The sequence below is a fragment of the Exophiala oligosperma genome (genome assembly GCF_000835515.1).
Source record: "Exophiala oligosperma strain CBS 72588 unplaced genomic scaffold supercont1.2, whole genome shotgun sequence".
Lineage (NCBI taxonomy): Eukaryota > Fungi > Ascomycota > Eurotiomycetes > Chaetothyriales > Herpotrichiellaceae > Exophiala > Exophiala oligosperma.
The window spans coordinates 543,016-564,682 of NW_015622819.1; the positions used below are offsets into that span (position 1 = coordinate 543,016).

At 50.1% G+C, this 21,667-nt stretch overlaps 10 protein-coding genes across 11 annotated transcripts; 5 read left to right on the top strand and 5 right to left on the bottom strand.

The window, feature by feature from the left end:
- The first annotated feature begins 30 nt into the window (after positions 1 to 30).
- Positions 31 to 1,421, top strand: PV06_01677 (uncharacterized protein). Its single transcript, XM_016402300.1, has 2 exons — positions 31 to 139; positions 197 to 1,421. Exons 1-2 carry the CDS (start codon positions 90 to 92, stop codon positions 1,386 to 1,388), a joined length of 1,242 nt encoding a protein of 413 aa, XP_016266197.1. The 5' UTR covers positions 31 to 89; the 3' UTR covers positions 1,389 to 1,421.
- A 207-nt stretch (positions 1,422 to 1,628) lies between these two features.
- Positions 1,629 to 4,726, top strand: PV06_01678 (uncharacterized protein). The gene is made up of 3 exons (XM_016402301.1): positions 1,629 to 2,023; positions 2,075 to 2,192; positions 2,249 to 4,726. Exons 1-3 carry the CDS (start codon positions 1,961 to 1,963, stop codon positions 4,432 to 4,434), a joined length of 2,367 nt encoding a protein of 788 aa, XP_016266198.1. The 5' UTR covers positions 1,629 to 1,960; the 3' UTR covers positions 4,435 to 4,726.
- Positions 4,727 to 5,280: 554 nt separating this feature from the next.
- PV06_01679 (uncharacterized protein) lies at positions 5,281 to 6,001 on the bottom strand (the record flags this gene model as incomplete). Its single annotated transcript, XM_016402302.1, has 2 exons — positions 5,281 to 5,562; positions 5,632 to 6,001. 2 exons carry the CDS (start codon positions 5,999 to 6,001, stop codon positions 5,351 to 5,353), a joined length of 582 nt encoding a protein of 193 aa, XP_016266199.1. The 3' UTR covers positions 5,281 to 5,350.
- A 376-nt stretch (positions 6,002 to 6,377) lies between these two features.
- PV06_01680 (maleylacetoacetate isomerase) lies at positions 6,378 to 7,340 on the bottom strand. Its single transcript, XM_016402303.1, has one exon. It carries the CDS (start codon positions 7,212 to 7,214, stop codon positions 6,522 to 6,524), a length of 693 nt encoding a protein of 230 aa, XP_016266200.1. The 5' UTR covers positions 7,215 to 7,340; the 3' UTR covers positions 6,378 to 6,521.
- A 322-nt stretch (positions 7,341 to 7,662) lies between these two features.
- Positions 7,663 to 9,059, top strand: PV06_01681 (uncharacterized protein). Its single transcript, XM_016402304.1, has one exon. The coding sequence runs from the start codon at positions 7,855 to 7,857 to the stop codon at positions 8,815 to 8,817; it is 963 nt and encodes a 320-aa protein (XP_016266201.1). The 5' UTR covers positions 7,663 to 7,854; the 3' UTR covers positions 8,818 to 9,059.
- A 383-nt stretch (positions 9,060 to 9,442) lies between these two features.
- PV06_01682 (uncharacterized protein) lies at positions 9,443 to 12,572 on the top strand. The gene has a single exon (XM_016402305.1). It carries the CDS (start codon positions 9,820 to 9,822, stop codon positions 12,259 to 12,261), a length of 2,442 nt encoding a protein of 813 aa, XP_016266202.1. The 5' UTR covers positions 9,443 to 9,819; the 3' UTR covers positions 12,262 to 12,572.
- A 464-nt stretch (positions 12,573 to 13,036) lies between these two features.
- Positions 13,037 to 14,133, bottom strand: PV06_01683 (uncharacterized protein; the record flags this gene model as incomplete). Its single annotated transcript, XM_016402306.1, has 2 exons — positions 13,037 to 13,979; positions 14,048 to 14,133. 2 exons carry the CDS (start codon positions 14,131 to 14,133, stop codon positions 13,037 to 13,039), a joined length of 1,029 nt encoding a protein of 342 aa, XP_016266203.1.
- Positions 14,134 to 15,956: 1,823 nt separating this feature from the next.
- Positions 15,957 to 18,600, top strand: PV06_01684. Of its 2 annotated transcripts, none has more exons than XM_016402307.1 (2): positions 15,957 to 18,043; positions 18,100 to 18,600. In XM_016402307.1, the coding sequence occupies exon 1, from the start codon at positions 16,809 to 16,811 to the stop codon at positions 17,112 to 17,114; it is 306 nt and encodes a 101-aa protein (XP_016266204.1). In that variant the 5' UTR covers positions 15,957 to 16,808; the 3' UTR covers positions 17,115 to 18,043; positions 18,100 to 18,600. The 2 variants fall into 2 exon arrangements, with proteins under 2 accessions (XP_016266204.1, XP_016266205.1); XM_016402308.1 differs by having other exon boundaries at positions 18,111 to 18,600.
- PV06_01685 (uncharacterized protein) lies at positions 16,428 to 18,338 on the bottom strand. Its single transcript, XM_016402309.1, has 4 exons — positions 18,093 to 18,338; positions 17,912 to 18,031; positions 17,631 to 17,852; positions 16,428 to 17,574 (listed from the first exon to the last, which is right to left on the bottom strand). Exons 1-4 carry the CDS (start codon positions 18,137 to 18,139, stop codon positions 17,169 to 17,171), a joined length of 795 nt encoding a protein of 264 aa, XP_016266206.1. The 5' UTR covers positions 18,140 to 18,338; the 3' UTR covers positions 16,428 to 17,168.
- Positions 18,464 to 21,601, bottom strand: PV06_01686 (uncharacterized protein). The gene is made up of 2 exons (XM_016402310.1): positions 21,461 to 21,601; positions 18,464 to 21,413 (listed from the first exon to the last, which is right to left on the bottom strand). The coding sequence occupies exons 1-2, from the start codon at positions 21,543 to 21,545 to the stop codon at positions 18,553 to 18,555; spliced, it is 2,946 nt and encodes a 981-aa protein (XP_016266207.1). The 5' UTR covers positions 21,546 to 21,601; the 3' UTR covers positions 18,464 to 18,552.
- Positions 21,602 to 21,667: the final 66 nt, after the last annotated feature.

The following is a 21,667-nucleotide window of genomic DNA, read 5'->3' on the forward strand; positions in this document are numbered from 1 at the left end:
GTCGTGAAGGGACTTTTGTGAGAAAGGACGGTTTTTCATCGGTTCATCATTACGCAAGTATCCCCTCTCTGAAGATCCGTTGGTCTGTAATGGCCGCCTTTGGAGTGGCCGATCAACCGGGCAATTACTTTCAAACCGAGTAAGGTGGCCTTCTCACTCTGCAATGTTCGCATCATCATTGACCGTTCGTCACCAGTTCTTCGTTAGCCGACAACGATCGCAAACAACGTAAAGCGGCAAATACTCAAGGAAACCCTGTCAAATTTTCGACCAAGATCTTGGCTGTTGGGGTCAATTACTTCTTCGACTCGAAGGGAGATGTTGTGTTTGTTGCTGAAGCTGGCGGTTCGGTGACAGGACTGAGGCTGTCTACCAATGAATTGTCCAGTACCCCCAGAGGTCCGCAAGGACCTTTGACCAGCCTGGCTTTTCATGCTACCAAATCGTCTCAAGACCCGTTTACCACCATGGACGTCTTTTGCGGTTGCTGGGACAAGTCTGTGTGGAAGTATACCTTCAGATTTGCCGATGGCACCACCCAAGGGCGAACGGTCACAGACATTACCTCATTTTCCGCACATCGAGATTTTGTCAAATGTCTGGTGGTCGTTCAGACGCCGGACAAACACGACATCCTGATCACAGGTGGCACAGATGGTGACATCCGATTATGGTCGTTGGAAGGACAGCCTCTTGGAGGAATCAACCCAAACTGTCGTGGGATTGAATCTCTTGTGCTGGATCCTCTGTCATCTCCAGACTCTCCAATTGTCATGGTGTCCACGTCTAAACAAGAAATCTTCGCTTTTCCAGTACCTGAATTGAGCCAGATTAAGTCGTCCCAGTTACAGCTGCACAGTCCCATCCTCGCACATGCTACCAGTGTTTACAAATTACATTTCGACGATGATGGGGATCTTTGGACAGCTTCAGCAGATATGACGGCCAAGCAGCTGTCCAGAGATGAAGGCTGGAATACGGCCATGACTCTTCAGCATCCGGATTTTGTCCGAGATGTAGTCACTCATGATAGATATGGCTGGGTCGTCACTGCATGTCGAGATGAGGAGATACGAGTATGGAACAAGGCGACCAGCGACCTGCACCATGTGTTTTCTGGGCATTATGAGGAGGTCACTGGTTTGGCGTTATCGGGAGATCTACTTGTCAGTGTTAGTATTGATGCCACTTTGCGGAGATGGAGTCTTGCCCCGGCCGATCTTCAGCGGGCAGTGGAAGAGGCTAAGAACCCTAAATTGTTGGAGGACAACCCAGAACCCAAGATGGACATGTCGACGTTGACCGAGGAAGAGGAGGCGGAGTTGCGGGCATTGATGGAGTCGGAAGAGCAAGATGTGCTTGAAAGGATGGTTCGAGACGAGCAATGAGATTACCTAGTATTTATTCCTTAGGCCGCTCTATTTGAGAACTGTCTAGAGTCCCCAGGCTGATGAAGCTCGATCTACTCTTGTCTTTTTGTTGAACACAAGGACCAAGTCTTATCGCCGGTTATCAATGCGTAGGCTTAGATAAGCAATGATGCCCGTCTCTGATTGGTTGCCCCGCGACCGTGGTTTGTCAATCGAGATCCCCGTGCTTTTTCTTTTCTTACCGCAGAAAACTCTGAACGCTGATGTGATGGTCTCGGTCGTCAGCTAGAACCAGCTTAATTGAGATTCTCCATCTTCATCGACTTGTATCTTCTGACTCTTGCTGGGTGCTGCCTACAATTCCTACGTCCAACCGGCAATTTCCGCATACAAGCGACAAACTTTTTTCTCAGAGCCTTGCGGAGAATTCAAGGGCCCACGTGCTCAACAGACTGAGAATCTTTCAATCCTCAAACTCGCCTTGCATCGTCACAAGACTGAGTGTGTTCGACGCCAATAATTGGGCATCGACAATTGACCATCCCTCCCATACCATTCCCAGTCACGATTCCATTCAGCAATTGGCCCTCATGGTTGGAGCGGACTCTGAACTCCACCTGCGAAATGCCCTGGCAAACAATCCCTCGCCCTATGTAAGACAAGTCAGTGAGTGACTTCAAATGGACGTCTCTAACAGATTTCAGCTTCGGGCGCACAAGGAAAATCCAGTAGCATGGCAAGAGTGGTCGGACACTACTCTTGCGCTCGCCAAGAAGCATCAGCGATTGATCTTTCTGAGCATTGGTTATCATGCATGTCATTGTGAGGATTTCTCTCATTGTAGCGAACTGTTTCTAGGAACTAACCAAAATTGCAAGGGTGCCATGTCATGGAACGTGAATCGTTCAGTGCGCCAGAAGTTGCCGACCTGCTGAACAAATTCTTCATCCCAATCAAGGTCGACAGGGAATCGAGGCCCGACCTCGATGATATCTACATGAGTTATGTCACCGCAACGACAGGGTCCGGTGGCTGGCCATTGAATGTTTTTCTGACTCCAGATCTAAAACCTGTCTTTGGAGGCACATATTGGCCAGGGCCATCAACATCAAGCACCATCAAACAAGCCACACCAGGGGACGATGCACCAGTCACTGTCATTGACATTTTGCACAAAATGCGGGACGTATGGACGACTCAGCGCGAGAAATGTATTCAGTCATCCATCGATATCACCAACCAACTGCGAGCATTTGCGGCCGAAGGAATCCATTCTCAGACCAATGCCCAGAGCCAAGGCAACGACTCGGACCCGGCTGAACCATTGGAGGTCGATCTCCTGGACGATGCGCTTGAGCACTTCATATCCCGTTACGACCCTGTGCACGGCGGTTTCAGCGCTTCTGTTACTGCTCCAAAATTCCCGACCCCTTCCAACCTGACCTTCCTACTTCGTATCGGGGCCGCCATCGCCCAACCTTCGACGCACACTCGTTTCGGCTTCTGCAGCCCTGTCCCTGGCATCCTCGGGACACCATCCTGCACAAAGGCCGCATCTATGTCACTGCACACTCTCCTTGCCATGTCTCGATCTGGCCTGCGAGACCATCTCGGATATGGCTTCCACAGATACAGTGTCACCCCAGACTGGAATCTCCCTCATTTCGAAAAGATGATGTGCGACAACGCCCAGCTGCTTGGCTGCTACTGCGACGCGTGGGCACTCGGTCGCGATCCAGAAATCCTCGGTACCATTTACAACCTGGTAGAATATTTCACCAATACGGACTCGCCGATCGTGGCACCCCAAGGAGGCTGGTACGCGAGCGAAGACGCCGACTCGAGCCCTTCGATTCCCAAGCTCGCCAACGGTGTTCCATCATCATCAGACGACAAGAAGGAAGGCGCTTACTACGTGTGGACGTACAAGGAACTTCAGGCCATCCTGGGTCACGAGCGCAACGCCGCCGCCATCGTCGCCCGCCACTTCGCGGTCAAACCGGACGGCAACGTCCCAGCGGAGCATGACATCCACGATGAGTTTTTGTCTCAGAACGTGCTGCACATCGAGGCCACACCGTCCGTTTTGGCAAAAGAATTTGGCGTGCCCGAAGAGGAGATTGTTCAGGTCATCAAGTCCGGACGCTCCAAACTGCTCGAGTACCGCAAGTCCCGACGTGAACAACCCAGCATCGACACCAAGATCCTCGCTTCCTGGAACGGCCTCGCGATTGCAGCCCTGGCTCGTGCCGCCAACACCCTTGCGACGATCGACAAGACTCGAGCCCGCGCGTGCCAGGAGGCCGCGGAAAAGGCGGCCACTTTCATCCGCAAGGAAATGTACGACGAATCTACAGGCCGACTGTCTCGCACGCCGGATTCTAACAAGACGGCGGCGACGGCGGCGTTCGTGGACGATTATGCCTACATGATCCTTGGTCTGCTGGCGTTGTACGACTTGACTCTCGCACAACCGTACCTGGACTGGTCCGTCCAACTACAAAATTACGTCGATGGACACTTTGCCTCCGCCACGGGAGGTTACTTTCAGGCCGAAGCTTCCTCGGAGCAGATCATCAGACTGAAACCTGGTACGGACAACTCTCTCCCTTCGCCCAACGGGATCATATGCACCAATCTACTTTACCTGGCGTCGTATTGCCAGGGTGCCTCGTCCCCCCCGGACGGACCTAACAACAACAACAACAACAACTATCAAGCCAAGGCAAAGGCCGTACTGGACGCCTTCGCCGTCGAGATCATCCAACACCCGTTCCTGTTCGTCAATCTGCTCGCTTGCGTGGTCATGGAACAAGTCGGTGCCAAGACACTCATCGCCCCCATGACCACCCGGGACAGTCAACTGCGTCGTCTGAAAGGTTGGGGCCGGACCGTGGTCAAGGGTCTCGTGCCGGAGGTCATGATCTGTACGAGGGAGGGTGTCTGTCGACCTCTGAAGCAAAGTGATTTGGAAGATGTGGATGATGGTGACGATGCCGCCGCCGCCGACGAAGGAGGTGTCGTCGGTGCTTCGGTGGAAGGAACGTCGTCGAAACCTTCGTAGTGGTGATGATGATTATGATGATGATCAATGATGGTGCTTCTCATCATGCCCCATGGGTAGTTGGTTTTATCGGGGACACTTTGTAACAATCCGCTACGGGAATCAATTCCTCAACATGGGAATCTTTTCAGAAACCGGCTTACACTTTGGTATGGATCATTTTACAGCAGGGCGGGGAGGCGTACAGATTGATTAGGCAGGTAGCTATTTATGTACCCAGGTATGTTACAGGCGTTGGGGTGTCTTCTGTTGTATGGATCGAGGAAGGGTTAATGGGATATGATTGCATCTTTTTTTTAAATCCCTTTGTTTCTTCTTTTCTTAGTTGTCTTTGATACGTCATGGCGGGAGTCGTCTGTCGGAAGAGGGCGTCTCCGTTCGTGTGGAACAACTTTGATATGTCGCTGTTCTAGTTTTATATGTCTATATTCATCATTTATTCTTAGCATTGGGTCATGTCGTGCACAACCGGGCGATCGCACGGTCTCCTTCTCGAATTGAAGACAGAAGATATTGCGCTCTCGGTACATGGGATGGGATGGGGGAATATGTCGATCTGGTGCGGCCAAAGGGTAGACAGGTCCGCTGGCCGTGATGTCTATTGCATAGGCGGCGAAGGCGGCGAAAAGGTGCGTGACGGCGGGGATGTTTTCGGCTACGGGGTCCGGTGTTGGTGTCTCTGGATTTGTGAATGATCCGTCGGAAGGAATATGATGACCATCCAGAACGGCACCAATGAACCGAGGACACCCTCAGTCGTTCCACGTTTGTTGAAGTGTGGCCATTCGTCTCTCGCAGAAGATGCGAGACTTTGTCGTTCCACCCTTTGCCAATCATAGCTCTAGAGATTACCGTAGAGTCCTCGTCGAGGCAAAGACACTCGCAGTATTATCAAGATTTGGTACAATAGTCTTGATCACGGTACACCGTCGAGTCTCGATGGTCCAGGAAGCGCCAGACCACCGATACGCAACCAGTTCAAACCCCATGTCATTGCGAGTTCTTCGAGACAAGTTTCCAGGTTATATCTAACGTCTGTCGAGTGATCGGTATCTATCATGACGGGTCTCATGTCTGAACGATAAACTCTGACGTAGTAAAACTCGAGTAGGCTCCGAACCGTATCAGCTAAATAAAAAGAGAACAATGTGTCAAAAAGAGTAAATAGATCAGCGGTTGCAAGTCGTAATATCTTACGATGAAACTGAAGTTGTTTGAATTCCAAGACGGTCCTCGGAAAATCAGGATGAACCTCCCACGACTCCTCGTGGCGGGGGAGCATGGTCGGGTCTTTGTCGTCGATGGCCTTCGCTCCTTTTCTTCCCAGGAGTCGTTTACGTTCGGCGTCGACCAGCCGTTTCGATTCGGGGGTCAGGGAGGAGATTGGTGCTATGGCGTGATGTGGTCGCCAGACGAGCGAGTTTTTAGATTTCGCTTCGTGGTTCTTCAGTCTCTCCTCGAGTACGGCGAGGCGAAAGCCAAGTCCGAGCGTGGAGCGGGTGCCTTCTCGTGACAGAAGCTCATTTTGTACCACCTGGAAGATGTTGAGGCCCAGGTCGACGTTCATTATCTGTTTCGACCATGTTGTTGAAGAAGGTCACAGTCACAAGAGAGAAAGAGAGATAGGACAAGACAACAAGTACAGTAAATGTGCGAGGGATTGAGAAAACGCCCAAAAGACTTGTCTTGCGTCACTGTGCATTTTGAGGGTTTGTTGGTGCAAGGCGAAGCGGGTGCTACGGGATGTTCAGCTGCTTAGAGGGGGCTTACCCTCGCTCCGACGTCTGTAGAAAGGAGACCAGCGACGTTCAATTAGTAGGGTCAACTGCTATGACTTGGATGAACTGGACGTCAGAGTGCATCGTCCGGGGATCTTACGAATCAATGATGGACCTTAGATAGTCCCGCGTAGCAATAGACAGATCTGCAAGGGTACAAGCCCCTATCACGATACATACTCTCTGCAACCACCATTGCTATGGACCAATGACTTGGTTCCAATCAGACAATCACTCGACATGTGGTCCGGTGAACATGTGTAAAGTAAGAAGTTGAATCCGTCGTGTCAATATCTTCTGGCCTTTCTCCTACTCCTTCCCCTTGAGCTCATCGGGAGTGTCATCCTGACAGTTCCATCTCCCCTTTTGAAAAGCTTCAATGACCTTGAGGTTCTCCCAAACCTTCCAGGTCTGAGGAAATTCAGTCTTGACGTCGACACCAAATCTCAATGCGTTATCGATGGCAGGTGTCAGTGCACAATCCGCCATGGACACTTCGTCACCAACGCTATATTTTCCAGAGTACTGCTTGAGCAACTCTTCATAGGCTCGCAACCCCAGACTCATGAAATGCCGTTGCCAATCCTTTGCTTCCACATCCAGGGGCTTGATAAAGTTCAAAACTCTGAGATTCGTGACTGGTTGAATGTCACAAGCTATAATGTCGAATAACTCACGCACCCTGGCTCGACCGACTGGGTCATCTGGAGGAGGGAGTAATCGAGGTAAGTCAGGTCTTGCCTCCTCAAAGTACTCCAGGATCGCTGGCGATTGTCGTATAGTAGCAGCGGTCTTGCCTGACTTGACGTCGGTTACAATGAGTGTCGGTACAGATGCGCTAGGGTTGTGGGTCTTGTACTCCCTCGTGAGTTGCTCGCCTTTCACAAGGTGGATGAACTTATAATCGAGCGAAATGCCCTTAAGCAAAGCAGCAATTCGAATGCGTGCTGAGCAAGAGGACCGAAAATACGTGTACAAGGTATATTGGTATTGTTCAGCCATGGTCGACGTTGGTTGAATGTTTCCTCTCGGCTGGTTGTTCCTGGCAGAGATAATCGAATAGACAAAAGAGTAAAGTAGACGACGCCCACCTCGATAGTATTGAGACAATCTTTGAATGCCGATGTGACTCGGTTTCTACCTACCTGAGTATATATAAGGGATCTTGCAGTTGCTTTTTGGCCATAACACGGAATGGCCTCCGCATATTCGCGGGGAATTCAATACAGGCGATTCCGCATCGGCTCGGGGACTCGACTCCCTGCAGTAGCCGTCCAGGATGATCGTAGGGTTATTCAGCCTGGGTCCCGTAGACTCGCTTCAAACAATCTCGATGACATGTATCGCCGTCCATACCAAGCTGAGTTATCATGACTGTGAGTTTGATACTGTTAGACACCCGACGTCGAGCTCTCCTCCTTCCGGTAAAACTACGGCATTGCAGACTGCGGGGGAAGATGGCCGCAGCGTCAATGTCAGTCCGATATACGGAAAGTCGTCGTAATGATTCTTTCTTCTCTTGACTGCGCTGTACAGACGGGGGTGGCATCTTTGCACGTCAATGGTCTTTCCCATTTGTTCTAATCGTCTCCTGTTCCTTGCATCCGCATTTTGCTCATCAAGTTAAAGGGGTAGAAGAATCATGGCGCCTTCAGAAGTTCGCATCGGGTACGTGCCGGAGCACTACCTCCTCCCATTGCACCTCTGCACAAAACACAATCTATTTCCCTCTTCGATAAAAACCACATTGGTTCCGTTCCCCTCTGGCACCGGACACATGATCACTTCCCTACGTTCAAACGAGATCGATCTTGCGATTGGCTTGACAGAAGGCTGGGTTGCAGGCCTGTTGAATGCGGACAACTACAACAAGGCTGGGACAGAAAAAGGTTACTCAATAGTCGGATCATGGGTGGCGACACCACTGAGATGGGCAATCGTTACTGGTCGGAATCGAAACGACATCAATTCTGTTGACGATCTCAAGCAGCACCGCCGTGTCGGAGTCAGCAGAATGGGGAGTGGTAGTCATGTTATGGCATTTGTGCTGGCCCAGCAGGAAGGCTGGCTTCATCAAACAAAAGACCAAAAGTCGGAAGGGCTCTCGATTGTCCCACTAGGCCCTTTCAAAGATCTACGCGATGGAGTCACCAACGCCACCGCTGACTTCTTCATGTGGGAGCACTTCACGACCAAGCCATACTTTCACGGAGAGAGTACACCACTGAAAAAGATTGGAGAAATCTACACACCCTGGCCAAGCTGGCATATTGCTGCGTCGAGATCAACTTTTCCGGATCAGGAGTCAGACGATACGTTGAAGCAAATATTCCAAGCCTTTGACGAAGGCGTGAAGAGTTTCAACACTGACACCGACGCTGCTATAAAAATGCTAGGCACAGGTGAGGCGCAGTGCCATTATTCCGAAGAAGACGGCCGAGAGTGGCTGAAGGACGTCAAGTTTGTGGGAAGCACGAGAGGAGTCGACCCGACTGTCATGAGTGGTGTGGTTGACGTTCTGAAGACTGCCAATGTAATCGGTACTGATGTTGCTATCAAGCCTGGCGATGGAGTCGTGGGAATATCCAGGCAAGGAACGGAGTAGACTAGGCATTCCAAGACCGTTGAGCTCCTATTGATGGAGATTTTCCATTCTTCGTCTGCCGAAGACAGATAACCTACAATCTTTCTCGTCAAAGCAATTCACGCAGCTACCAGTCTGAGCCGCAGGAGTTATGCATGGTAATCGGGGTTTGCTGTCTGCTCGATGACAAGGGAATGCCCATGTCCGAGAGTACATCAGGAGATGGGTTTTGAAGACGTGTATCCAATCTACGATTATTTATAATGCTCCAGATCCTGGTTCCCAAGACTACAATTTCGTATTCTGGTTGTAGCTGTGAGAATGCTAAGTCCCGTTAGTCAGCATTGATTCCAGGTCGAGACTAGTGTGCGCGAGAGCCCAATGGTGTCCCCTGCACCAAATCTTGATAGCTTCGGGGTCTTGTTTGGGGTTGTAAGTAGGTGCCTCACTAGGCGTCACTAGGGTGAGCCAGGTGCTCCGTAGGCCTCGTCAAAATATTTCTAGGCACAAAAGTCTCTCGCTTCGGGCTTGCGAAGCTGGAGGCTTTAACTAAAAACAGCGTAGCCGGTGTCCGACTTGCTTACAGCCCTCAATGCCTCAGCCGCCCGTATTTCCTCGGTCAGTTACGGGTGGGAAATTTTTACACCCTGTACGTGTAAATCCACCACGGCTTCACTCGTCTCATTTTTCGCTCAGTCAGTGAGACCAGCCAGAACCTCCTACCGAAAACCACGATCGCGTCGGTGATAGTGTGTTTAACATCAAGATTGAAATTCCCAAAAATATCAACATACAAACCACAATCAGCAACGGTTCAATTGATGCGAACTTGATCTCTGCCTTTGAGCTGGGCCAATTCTCCGCCACTGTGAAACTCCCTCTCGCCTCTTACATGGTCAGACGCATAATCTCTTCGCTCCATCGACACGCGGACAAGATGACATGGTGATGCTGGAATCAACTCCCCGATAAAGGCACTACTGGTTTGCCTATTTCGACTTGCCACTTGTTTGCTCTACAGACATGACTCCGAGTAACAGCAATCCCTCTCCCAGTGTTGGCCAACCGACCCCTCCAGCAGTTCCTTCGACAACCACCGCCACCACAGCCACCAATGACTCGGATAGTGACAACACCCCCGAAGAGAGACCGCCTCATACTTCTGAGATTGGCACGCTCAAGAAGCTTCCGAATCATGGCACGGCCTGGCTAGGTAGCTCCTCCGGTGTGTACTTTGTCAATACTGTCCGTCGGGCTTTCTCTGCTGCCTTCGGCGCCTCGAACCTCGCCGGTCCAAATGCTGTTCCCGCCAGCGAAGACATCCTCACTGGCGAAGATGCCGAAGGGCGCTCATATAATGGCCCTCTGCATGAAGGTCCTTGTGAGACCGACTCTTTACCTCAAGTACTAACCTCTGCTCTCGGCAAACCACCTGAAAGGAAGATTGCTTTTCAACTGGTCACCTCCTTTTTCACCGTGTGGCACCCGCTGTTTCCCTTCCTCCACGGTCCCACCTTTCTGAAAGACATGGAAGCGATATATCTCAATCAAAGGCGACATGCAAAAGCGACCAGGGAGCACCCATCCCCTACCGACCTGAGGAAACTGATCACCTTTCAACTCGTCATCAACATAGCGTCACTGGATAGAAGTGACATTCTTTTGCCAATGGAATCCCGCATAAAGTCAAATGCTGATGTGAGTCGAGTGGCTGGTTGCCTTGCTCTATCTCACGACATTACGAACATCCAAGCAATCCTCGCAGCCGAGCTCTATTTAGCAGCAACATTGGCAATTCGTCAGGCTAGCACTGTAGCAGGCATCGTGGTCAAGCTCATATACCATGCCGGTCTCCATCGGTGTCCTCTGAGATATGCGCAGCTGTCTGCGGACGATTGCGAAATCCGAAAACGAATCTTCTGGTCTGCATATGCGCTGGACCGACATTGCAATCTAAGTTTAGGCGACCCCAATGTGATCCAGGACGACGATATTGATGTCTGTTTGTCCGGCCCCGAATTACATAAAGCTGTGTGGCGACCGATGATGCCGCAAGATGGCGATGAAACAATGGCCATGCCGCCGCCCAGACCACTCTCTGATGAATCTCGCAACGCTCAACAAGACAAGGAAGGGCCGGAAGCAAGAGAGAAGCGACTGCGGGAAGCAGCTTTGACCGCATACGTTCAATGGGGAAAGTTGACAGGCCAAATTATTGAAGTATTTCATAAAAGTATCAATCACCGTTTCCCAAAGCATGAACAGATATTGCGCCTGACCAGCGATATCGAGACTTGGTGGAACGATTTACCAGCATTCTTGACTGGTGAAGCCGATCCAGGCCAGCATCACGATGTCCCCGACACCAGCAGCACCCATAAGTCTTCGTCGGCTGACGCCTCGTTTCTCCCTCCTCAACAACACCTTTCTAGCTTCTTCAAAATCCTTTATCATCGACTCCTCCTTCTCGTCAATCGTCCAAGGTTATCTCTTGATCAGTCAACCCCCGAATTCCAACATGGTTTGCAGGTCTGCATTCGGGCCTCCCGTGGTATCGTCGCCGGCCTGAAGTCGCATCGAAGTCACGGACAATCGATGTTCTTACCTGGCCTTCTGTCCGCCGTGTGGATGTCGGGACTGATCATCGCCTTCGCTTGCCAACTGGGCAAGTACGCGAAAGCGAGGGCACTGTCCGATATTCAAACATGCCTCAGCATCCTCGATAGCATGAATACGAGATGGTACACGGTTCAGAATTGCCACAAGGTTTTGAACCTGCTCATGATCAACATACAGTCACGAAAGGCCAGCGTCAACGGTTTCCTGACTGTCCCCAAACCCGACCAGTCGCCACAAAACATGCCGAATGATTTTGAGCAAGCCCAGCCTCCGCGGAAACGCCAGCGCACCGGTGACGACCTACCTAGCCCTCGGAAATCATCCATGACAGAATCCGCCACACCTTCGCCTCACCAACAGCAATCCTCCTCTGGGCCCACGACGGGTCTGTCACGATTGAAGAACCAGGCATCTTCGACCCAAGGCAGCACACCCGGCAACTGGCCCCCGTCACTCGGTTACGATTCCACGAATCCCTCCGCGCTCACCAACCCCGCCGGCTCGATGCCGAACTTTGACTTTTCCAATTGGGACCGTGGCCAGCCCACGACGCAACCACAGATCAACCCCGGTCTAGGCAGCGCGATTTATGCCACCCCTCAGGATCTGGCGTTCGCCCAGTCGACGATGAACATGAATCTACCGTCGAGCGGGAACGGCGCGGGTGGCATGGGCGGCGACGGCGGCAACAACAACAATGGTGGCTTGCAAGAATATTCCGACCCCATGTTCTGGGGGAACATGGATTTCAACGTCGCCGACATTTTCGGCTCGGCCACGTGGGAGAACATGACGGGTCCGTTCGCCCCTGGCGGTGGTGGCTTGAATGGAGGTTGGGAGATGTGAAAAAGGAATGAATTATTTGGTAGGGGTCTGGTCTACCCTATCGAGACAGGGCGGGAATTTTTGCAGCGAACATACTCGACTAGGTAGGACTTGGAAACGTCGACAGCGGAAGGGTCATGGTTTTGTTGTGCTGACCGTATGTATCATGTACGTCTGTCTGGTTCTTTCTGTCTGAGAGGACAATTGGAAATGCTGTGAGAAGCTGTACTCGTTGTGTTTACGCTCTGCCTCGGACATTTCCCCAAACTTTGATACTCTGTCACGTAATATATGATTGAAGTAATCTAGGTAACCTTGTCACTGGAAGTTCTGACACTCATTTTTTCATCACTTCACGAGAAGGAGAAAAAAAGAAGAAGAAGAAAAAAACAAAAGGAATGAGGCACGTTATATTCCGACGTCACCCTCTGGAATAAAGTAATATTTATGAGATCAGTAAGGTAGTGTGCTTCGAGCGAGACCTCCTAGCTGCTTCGGGTGAAGGATTTGTATTCACAGAAAATTCCCGATACATCAAAACACTACACAGTACGGAGTATGACAACAACAATCCTTACCCATCATCATCTTTTGCATTCTTTTAAAGAGGGAACCGTAATTTCCTGACACGCACAAAAAAGCAAAACCTCCGTCAATTATTTTCCAGCGCAGCAGAAGAAAAAAAAAGAGTAGCAAAACCTATCCATACTCCATATTTTCTCGCCTACGTTTTCATCATCATCGTCAACATCATCAATGATATCAATATCAATATCAATATCAGCAGCATCATCATTCACCAAAATAAACTTCTTTGAACGTCGTTGCCAAAGAAGCCCGTGTCGACTTCCATCGGTCCACTTTCCATGATCATGTTGTTATTGGTCGTGCCCAACCCGGCAGTCATGTTGCCCATGCCGTTGTTGTTCAACGACTGCGATTGAGCCCACGTGGAATCGGCGAAACTCTGGAGCAACAGTGCCTCGTTACTCAGGTCGACATTGTTGACGTTCGAGTTTGGCGTGTTGGTGGTCGTCGTGGCCCCACTCGGTGAAGAGAGAGAAGAGAAAAGAGACATCGAGTTCCAATTTTGTTGTCGAGGTTGCTGTTGTTGTTGTTGTTGCTGCTGCTGCTGAGATGCGGTCGGTATTTGCCGTACAATATTGGACGAAAGAATTGTAGATTGTGAGTGAGCGTGTCGAGGTGGTACATGAACCGGTGTGCTTGTCCCGCTGCGGTACGAGTCCGTACTCATCGACGGTAGTGCCCCGGATTGCGCTCGAGAATGTGATGGTGGCGGAGCCGACAAGTCGACCGAACCCGGACGAGAATTGTGTGCGGAATGAAAAGTATTCTGTATCATTTCACGGGAGACCGAGTCGTCACCAGAAATGGAATTTCTGAAAGAGGCTTGGCTTTGACCCGTGCCTGAGTGTATGGCACAATCATCTTGCCATTTTCGGATGTTGTCGACGGTGTCCAGTGGGAACGAGTCCCAGTACTCTATACCGGTTTTCTTATTCAGCACAGGTGGACTACTTCTGACGTTGCGCGGCCCTGGTGATTGTGAGTCCCGCGTTTGCACGTTGAGGATGTGGGCCGCTGATGAGGTTGCGTTTAATGAGTCGGTCGCACAGTTTAATTGCTCTGTGGTGACGAGGGGGAGGAGCGAGAGGAGAAGTGACTCGGCTTCGTGGAGGCGATGTTCGAGGCCTTCTATGTATCCTTTTGCCGGTCCACTGTGAAAACAACAGTCAGTTTCCCAAGGTGAGTTAAAATGTAGATGTAACAAAGACTTTGCGTGTACGCTGCGCAAAGGGGATGAAAACTGGAGGCAGGACAGACCGTTTTCTTTGCTCTGGCCATGTGCATTGTATACCAGCGGCTAGACATTGCGTACAACCCGACCTTTTAGGATCATATAATTAGTTAAAACCCTTAAAAAACACAGGCTGGATACCAAAGAAGGCCGGTTTTGAAGACATGGCCAGAAGACGGCTTTTCCAAGGGGTTTGTATGGGCAATGAGTTCTGGAGCGAGTATCCTTCCCCAGCATCTGTGTCTTGTTCGGCAAACAAAGCAAAGAGCCCGACCGATCTCAACTCCAACATTAAATCGTTGTGGCAGAACGATTTTGCTAGGGAGTCCGGAGGCACCCCCACAACCCAAACCTTGGCCGTGACATTAGGCTGAAGGCGGGGAGCTCAGGTATAAAGGCCCATTGCACCTCGAACCGGACAGTCTCATTGAGGGTAAAGATCTTGTTGAAACATACTACGTACCTATCACCACTGCACTGATGGTGGAAAACTTTGTCAGCATATACTCAGTGGAATGATCTCGATTCCGAAGACAAAATGGATCGAAGACAATCAAACAAGACAGCCCGGACAGGTTGGGATAGTCTGCGACAGGGACAATACGGCCAGCACGTGCAATATACAATGGAATACATACTTTCTGCTTCTTTGTACGACACCCGTTGCAGGCACCACTTATCCGTGATGGCATCTTGTAGAAATCTTGTAGTTAAGAGAGGTGCCCAAGTAGCAGGATGGTTGGCAGGAAGGGTATTATCAAGGTCCCAAGGTGGTTCAAAAGGCCCAGACGTGGTCGAAGAAGTTGCCACTACCAGTATTGGATCTCGATGATACGGCTCGACCTATGTCTAGTCAGTGTTGGTCGCTTGAGTAAGTCGGAGGGCTGCGGACCTGCAAGCAATATTTCCAAATGCGTAAGTATGTGGGCGAATTGTAGAAAGCGTCTTCTCTCCACCGGACGAAAGAAGCTGACTAAGGTTGCGTCGTCGGCTTTTGCTAGATATGTGTGTGAAGAAGTGCTAGTTGAATGAAAACAAGTACTCCGGACAACCTTAAACGTCGGTGTTAACAGTGCACCAATCCTAGGGCTTTGTCGTAATTTGTGGTCGCCGTATAGTGTGGACAAGCTGCTTAGGCGAGTTGGTGAATAAGACTCGAAAAGATACAGCTATTGCCGAATATGTACTCAAAGTGCTCTCCACCCGTATGACACGGCCGGAAAAGATCTTCTGGAAAGGCGATACCTTCGGTTTCAAATCTCTGGCCGCGTGGGAATCTGTATTCTCTGGGTATTCGGGGGGTACTCCAGCTCTGATACAAGCGATTGACACAGATGTTTACTGTCCTCTGTGAAGGAAAGTGATGGATTGTCTTTCCGTTTGGTGAAGCATGGGGTTTTGTCGTAGATCCGGAGAAGACGTGGGAACACCTTGTTTATAACCTCAGGATCTTGGATGGCTAGCCTTGAGCTTGGTATACGTCGAACATAGTATATGTCCGGGCCTTCGGGCAATCGTTTGGGGTCAGATATAGAATGGAGGCTCGGAGATGGTTCCTGAGCCTTGCAAGACTAGATAGATTGGTTGTAGACGGCAGCCACGGATCCCGGATTGTAACGTTGTTAGAATAGATCAGATGAGGGTGCAAGACGACGTCATAAAGTGTTGCGTCGAATATTCATGAAAATCCTTGTGAACCGAACTGCTGATACGGATGACCGGAAAGTACGTCGTTGCGAGGGTGGAACTAGTCTTCTCGTAAGATGCAAAAGTAACGCATAGGATCGTCCACTGGTAGGCTCTCCAGGTCCGGGGAGAAAAAGCCGCAGGACTGTGTAGCGAAGGGGTCTAAAGTCCCTTGAATATGCCGGGGGGATGCGCGTCCAATACTCCGTAGCACGTTTGAGGATGCGACTGGGTTTGAAGGACTGACCGAAAAGAGGATAGATGAAAGCCAGTAAAAGGAAAGAACTCGGCGGTCAATAGCCAACGCTGAGTCAGGATAAGGCAACTGGATACCAAGGATACAAGAATATACGGAGAAAGATTGCGTGGTTAAATTGGTGTGAAGGTGAGATTGTGACATAGCTGAAGTGGTTGGATCTTGGTGAGAGGAAGATTCCAATGTTGGGGGGAAGTGCAACGCCCGGATAAACGTTCAAGCGGGGCCCGAAGATATTATAGAATAGATTCAACAAACAATAGCCAGCTCTAGGATGATCACTTCAACTCATAGCCCTATGTACGCTTGGTAAGATTTATATCTCCCGCCGTCTTTGAATGACAAGAACCTCTAGCAGTCATGAGAGTCATGTTCTAAAAACACGCATTCTTCTGAAGGGCTACGGAAGATGCTAGAGCAATGGTGAATGTGGGGGAACAACGAGATTGTAGAAACTCTATATAAACATTTCGAACATGTCAATTGTGTGTATTTTGATGGAAATGAGGTCGTCTGGAATGCGTAGATTTCTGAGAGCCGTATATATGTTTATAAGACATTGTAGTCGCTCTCCTGGCAAGAAAGTTTACAGCAAGACTGGTTGACAATGACTTGAGTAACTTGCAGTAGGCTTGATTTTTCTAACTGCGAAGAATGCCGGATTTCCATCTATAACAGGGCGACCAGTCATGACTCCAAACAGAAGTCAGAAATAAATCCGGAGTACACAAGTACTACAGATCAAATTCCAGAGGGTTTGCATGGCTGCTGGGTACAAAGGATGTGAGCCATGATGCCATTAGGGCGATGAAGTCGGCGGCAAAACGTTTAAGCAGTCGTCTTGAGATATCAAAACCTTACGAACAAGCCACTCCTGGTCAACATCTGATCGGAGCTGACAGCATCTCTGCACGACACGAGGCTGAGAGGCTGAATATTGAAGCTGAGACTGGGTTCCAATCAGATTATATCATCGTTCCTGGAGGTTTTTGTGGTGGTGCTTGTACGGGTGGTCTGATGTACAGCTTGAAACAAACGTCACAGCTTGAGGCGATTTGCACTCGTCTCTCGTCGAAAGCTACGCAAAATGAAAGACGTTGGTGTAGATGGTGATGCTCCATCACTAGCCTCTTTTTGCGGCGGTGGAAACACTTAGCTTACGTCTGTTTAGCCAAAGAGACCCGGCTTACTACCACTCGTAGAAGTCATGGGGATGTCAGTTCCGCTTGGGCCTTCCCCATACATGTAGAACTGCAGTCCGAGATAGCTATCGCAGCAAGCTTGAAACATTCCACACAGTCGGAATGGCCAGGGAACGTACTGGCTGCTGAGAAAGAAATAGCTCATTTTCATGGCATCGCCGGCGAGCCAGTTGGCGATGACAGAAAGTCGAAACCCTTTGCAGGATCTTGCCTTGTGGTTCTTTACAATCTGTGGAATTGGGAGTATTGCCTCCACCGCCAGTCCGAAATAGCCTAAGAAGGCAATGTATGCAGGAGATCCGGACACAAAGGGGAGCAAGACATGGACAGCCAAAAGGAATCCCGTGAAGTATCCGAGGAATTGAAAATAACTGTCGTGGGTCAATTCATCGCTCAGGCTAGTTTCAATCCTGGTTGAACAACTCACGGCTTTGCACTGCTCCATTGCCAGAACCCATAGGGGCGTCGTCCTTCCATCAAGTCTCGTAGGCCGTTCTCAGCCGTGTAGCCGTGGAAGGGCGTGTGCTGCAATCCATCAGGGGCTCTGTTGTCAAGAGCAACCTTTAAGAGGATGATTTGGACCGCAATCATCAAAGAGGCCTGGGCCAAGAGCGATTTGTCATAGTATGCTCCAAACCAGTAGAAGACTCTTGGAACCTTGTCAGAACTTCGACCTCTCTTTTCTCAGGAGCGAGGAACGTGGCTCACTTTAGGATCGATGCAACAAGCATGATCAGGGGGATATCGAGGGAGAATCCATCGCTGGTTTTCTTGCGATGGATCGAGGCTATCTGGTCGGCATAAGAGGTGATCGGGGACAATATGAGGCTATTGAATGTTGTTAGTTTGTCATTCAAAACGTTCCCTGGGCAGCCGAACTCCCACTTACAAGACAGGTGCAAAATAGTCGACGATAAGAGACAGGAATCCGAGCATTATGGCCCTGAATGAACAGGCCTAGGGAGCGGGGTGAAAATGAAACAAAAAAGCTTCAAGCCTGATATGTGTCGCTCAGGCTTGTCGGGAAGAACAAGCTTGAGAAGCCATCGCGTAAAAATCTGGGAGAACAAGCGCAGTCAGCAAGTCCCTTTAGATTGCGACACCGAAAGATCCTGGAAATGGTGTTGAGGATCTCACCAGGAACAGGAAAAGCGCATAAAGCCATCCGCCAACTGTGTAATTGGTGGAGATCGTACGGCGCGTCTGGAGTCCACATCTTTCAATGTAATCGTCAATATGATGCACTCTTCGAACGGGGGGCACTGGTCTATCCGTATCTCATTGCAGCTATCTAGGTATCAACCTGCAAAAATTGCAATACTTTTCCCGACCTGTCCTAATTTACAAGCCTAAAGTTCCGATTTAGCATCAGCCGTCTTCGGTAGAGAAACAGTCCAATCCGCCCCAATGCTCGTTCTAGGGTTCCTAATCACTGCCCATGCAGCTTTATCTCCGGCTGCGGCATGGTAAATCAGTTCCGCCGAAGCAGTGCCTTTGATGCCTTCTCCTGTGACGGACACCTCGTTGACGTCTGACCACGAGGCTGGCGCATTCACCACAATGATCTTTTCCACGGTCACATCTTTCATGGCTTTCAGATATTGTGCGGTCTTGGATCCCTTGGTGCCCAGGTTGGTGCTGCTCAATTCACCATCGGCGAAAACAAATTTTCGATGGATGAATGCCCCTTGCTCATAGTCGAACGTTTCGCCATCGTCAACGTAGAGACTTCCTGTGGCTTGAGTGTTGCTATCCAGCACAACCACAAGGCTGTATGGATCCCATCTCATGAGACCAGAACTCTTTCGAGGCCTGTCTTTTCGCGGAATGATGTGTCCACCTTGCATGAGCAGAGGAATTTTGTCTAGGGGTGCATGGATCCTATGTGACTTTGAGCCTCCGGTGTATATGGTGTAGTCGAAGTAATCGTAGTAGTTTTCAGAACCCGCGAGATAGATGTCGACACTTTCGGCGCCTTCAGTAGTCACCGGTTTTGCCAACAACCCGGTAGACCCAAGATAGAACTGATCATCTATCGCAAACCCCTTCTCATCTTCGGGATGAACATAGTATTGCGCACGGACTATTGGGTAACCATCTGTTGAAGCTTCGTGAAAGGCCGTATACCAAGCAGGGAACAATGCATATCGCAGTCGAATAGCCTGTGCCATTATACCGGTATACGGCTCACCTAAAAGATAAGGCTCGCGCCTGCGTGTATCGATATGCGCATGCCCACGCATGAAGGGGTAGAATACACCAGCCTGGTACCATCGTGTCTGTAGCTCTTTACTGGGATTACCGAAGAAGCCACCCACATCAGCACCAGCGAATGGATAGCCACTGACTCCCTGGTTCAGTATCATCGGAATAGAGACTGCAAGGTGGTCCCAATTCGCTTGGTTATCTCCGGTCCACATTGCCGACGATCGTTGTGATCCAGCATAAAATGACCTAGTCAAGATAAAAGGCCGCAGGACTTCCCCCTTCTTGCGTTCAAGCAGTGCATGGTAAGTGGCATTGTGGAAGGTCATGCCGTTGATGTTGTGTACATCGCGATGCTCCCAGTTTCCATAGTGAATGTTGTCCCGTGGCATCGTGATTTCAGGCCCATTAAACACCGATGGTTCGTTCATATCGTTCCACAACCAGACATTGTTCATCGTCCCCTTGAACCGGTCATAGGTGAATAGAGTTTTCCACCACGCTCTGGCCGCAGGGTTGAATGCATCAATCCAGTGCGAGCTGCCAGGCCAGCACCAACCTTCGAAAATGTTGTTTTCTTTGTTTTTCACCGCTAGTCCCTTGCTCTTGAGTTCTTCATCGACTGTGTAACCACCCTTGTTCTTGATATGCGGGTCAATGATAACCACAAGCTTGCGCTCAGTTTCATCCAATTGCTTTTCCATGGATATCGGATCAGGGAAAGTATGAGGATCCCACGTAAAGTATTGCTTGTCATCGGTATATTCAATGTCGAGCCAGATGACATCGTACGGAATATTGTGCTTGTCAAACTTCCGGTCCACGTCCTTGACATCCTCATCGCTCACATAGTTCCATCGGCATTGATGGTAACCTAGTGAAAAAGAAGCCGGGAGCTGCGTGTAACCAGTCAACTCGCCGTAAGACTTTGAGAGCTCTTGAGGAGTTGGGCCGAGCATGACAAAAACATCCAAAAGACCGCTCTCTGACATCCAATGGGTTTGAGTGTCGACGACACCACCGCTCAGCCCGAGAGTTAGAGGATTCCCGCCATGAGATGATTTCGTGATGTCGACCCATGTTTCAGCAGCATTCAGCCAGAAAACACCCACGGTGGAGTCCTTCTTGTGAGCTTGCAGGAACGGGATAGAGCCGTAAAGTGTCATCGGACTATCAAGCTCATACTCGAAGATGTCACTGTTGTACATGCGGTACGGTTGGTCATAATTGCCGTCTCCGCCACGTGTTTGTTTCAAAGACAACGGTCCAGCGTGTTCTGCGAGTCCAAAAACGTGGCCATATCCGGGGAATGTGATGTCCATGGCTACACTCTCGGGCCCTTTGGGTTTAGAATCTGTGTTGCCACCAAAGCTCTCTTCCCACCAAGTGCTTTCATCCTCAGATGGTGCAGCCGCAGTTTCTGCAGTTGCATTTTCATCGGCCACAGGCTTGTCAACCTTGGGACGCCAATGCTCTAGGTTCATGAATCCACGCCCATTGAGTACGACGTGCTTCTCGTCTCCGGACCAGAATTCCATACCAAAGGGGGCATGACGAATAGTTGCTTTGAAACGGCCTTCTGGACCCCAGGTCACCTCGCTCAGATCCTTGGATACTTTTCTCAATGAGGAGGATTTCTGAGACTGAAGGCCAGCTCCAGTCAGTGCCCATGCTCCAGCTTCGTTGTATCTTTCCTTCCGGGCCACGCTGCCGTGTCTCAGCTCGATCTCTCCCTTCTTCCTCTTCTCTTCGTCGATTGTGACTCGCACGTTTCCTCGCTCAAGAAAAGTGATAGTTAAGGGAAGCTTAACTGCTTCGTTGTCATGCAACGTCTTGACAATCGAACCGTCTAGTTGGCCGTCCTTGAACTTGATCGATGCACTGTCCAGGTGGTAAGGAGAGGAATCAGGCCCGCCTTTCTCGGTCATGGAATCTGCAAGTTCCCGATTCCTTTTGCAGAAACCGGACTGCTCACACCTTTTGAAATCATGGTGTTTGACCGCTACTGCACAATGTCAGTATCTTTCTCTCGCATGCAGATGTTATACTTGCCTGTACACGAAGCGAGCAAGAGTAAGATGACAACTGTTATGGAGGAGAACGTCCAATCTGACAATCTCCTCGAAGAACGAGCCATGGCTTTGACAGAGTGTTTCCAAAAGCCCTGCTCTCGTCAATGGTAGTAACTGTCTGGGAAACCAATGTGTCCTCTTTGGTGACCGATGTGGAATCAGACACATGCGGTACAGTGCACGGCGC

Excerpts from the sequence above, each read along its gene's own strand:
- PV06_01677 (XM_016402300.1), top strand. The coding sequence starts at position 90 with ATGGCCGCCTTTGGAGTGGCCGATCAACCGGGCAATTACTTTCAAACC. Across the intron at positions 140-196 it reads GGCAATTACTTTCAAACCGA|TTCTTCGTTAGCCGACAACG; the intron begins GTAAGGTGGCCT and ends GTTCGTCACCAG.
- PV06_01678 (XM_016402301.1), top strand. The coding sequence starts at position 1,961 with ATGGTTGGAGCGGACTCTGAACTCCACCTGCGAAATGCCCTGGCAAAC. Across the intron at positions 2,024-2,074 it reads CAAACAATCCCTCGCCCTAT|CTTCGGGCGCACAAGGAAAA; the intron begins GTAAGACAAGTC and ends AACAGATTTCAG. Across the intron at positions 2,193-2,248 it reads TGGTTATCATGCATGTCATT|GGTGCCATGTCATGGAACGT; the intron begins GTGAGGATTTCT and ends CAAAATTGCAAG.
- PV06_01680 (XM_016402303.1), bottom strand. The coding sequence starts at position 7,214 with ATGGCTGAACAATACCAATATACCTTGTACACGTATTTTCGGTCCTCT.
- PV06_01681 (XM_016402304.1), top strand. The coding sequence starts at position 7,855 with ATGGCGCCTTCAGAAGTTCGCATCGGGTACGTGCCGGAGCACTACCTC.
- PV06_01682 (XM_016402305.1), top strand. The coding sequence starts at position 9,820 with ATGACTCCGAGTAACAGCAATCCCTCTCCCAGTGTTGGCCAACCGACC.
- PV06_01684 (XM_016402307.1), top strand. The coding sequence starts at position 16,809 with ATGAAGTCGGCGGCAAAACGTTTAAGCAGTCGTCTTGAGATATCAAAA.
- PV06_01685 (XM_016402309.1), bottom strand. The coding sequence starts at position 18,139 with ATGCTCGGATTCCTGTCTCTTATCGTCGACTATTTTGCACCTGTCTT. Across the intron at positions 18,032-18,092 it reads GACTATTTTGCACCTGTCTT|CCTCATATTGTCCCCGATCA; the intron begins GTAAGTGGGAGT and ends AACATTCAATAG. Across the intron at positions 17,575-17,630 it reads CAATGGAGCAGTGCAAAGCC|TTATTTTCAATTCCTCGGAT; the intron begins GTGAGTTGTTCA and ends GACCCACGACAG.
- PV06_01686 (XM_016402310.1), bottom strand. The coding sequence starts at position 21,545 with ATGGCTCGTTCTTCGAGGAGATTGTCAGATTGGACGTTCTCCTCCATA. Across the intron at positions 21,414-21,460 it reads CTTGCTCGCTTCGTGTACAG|TAGCGGTCAAACACCATGAT; the intron begins GCAAGTATAACA and ends GACATTGTGCAG.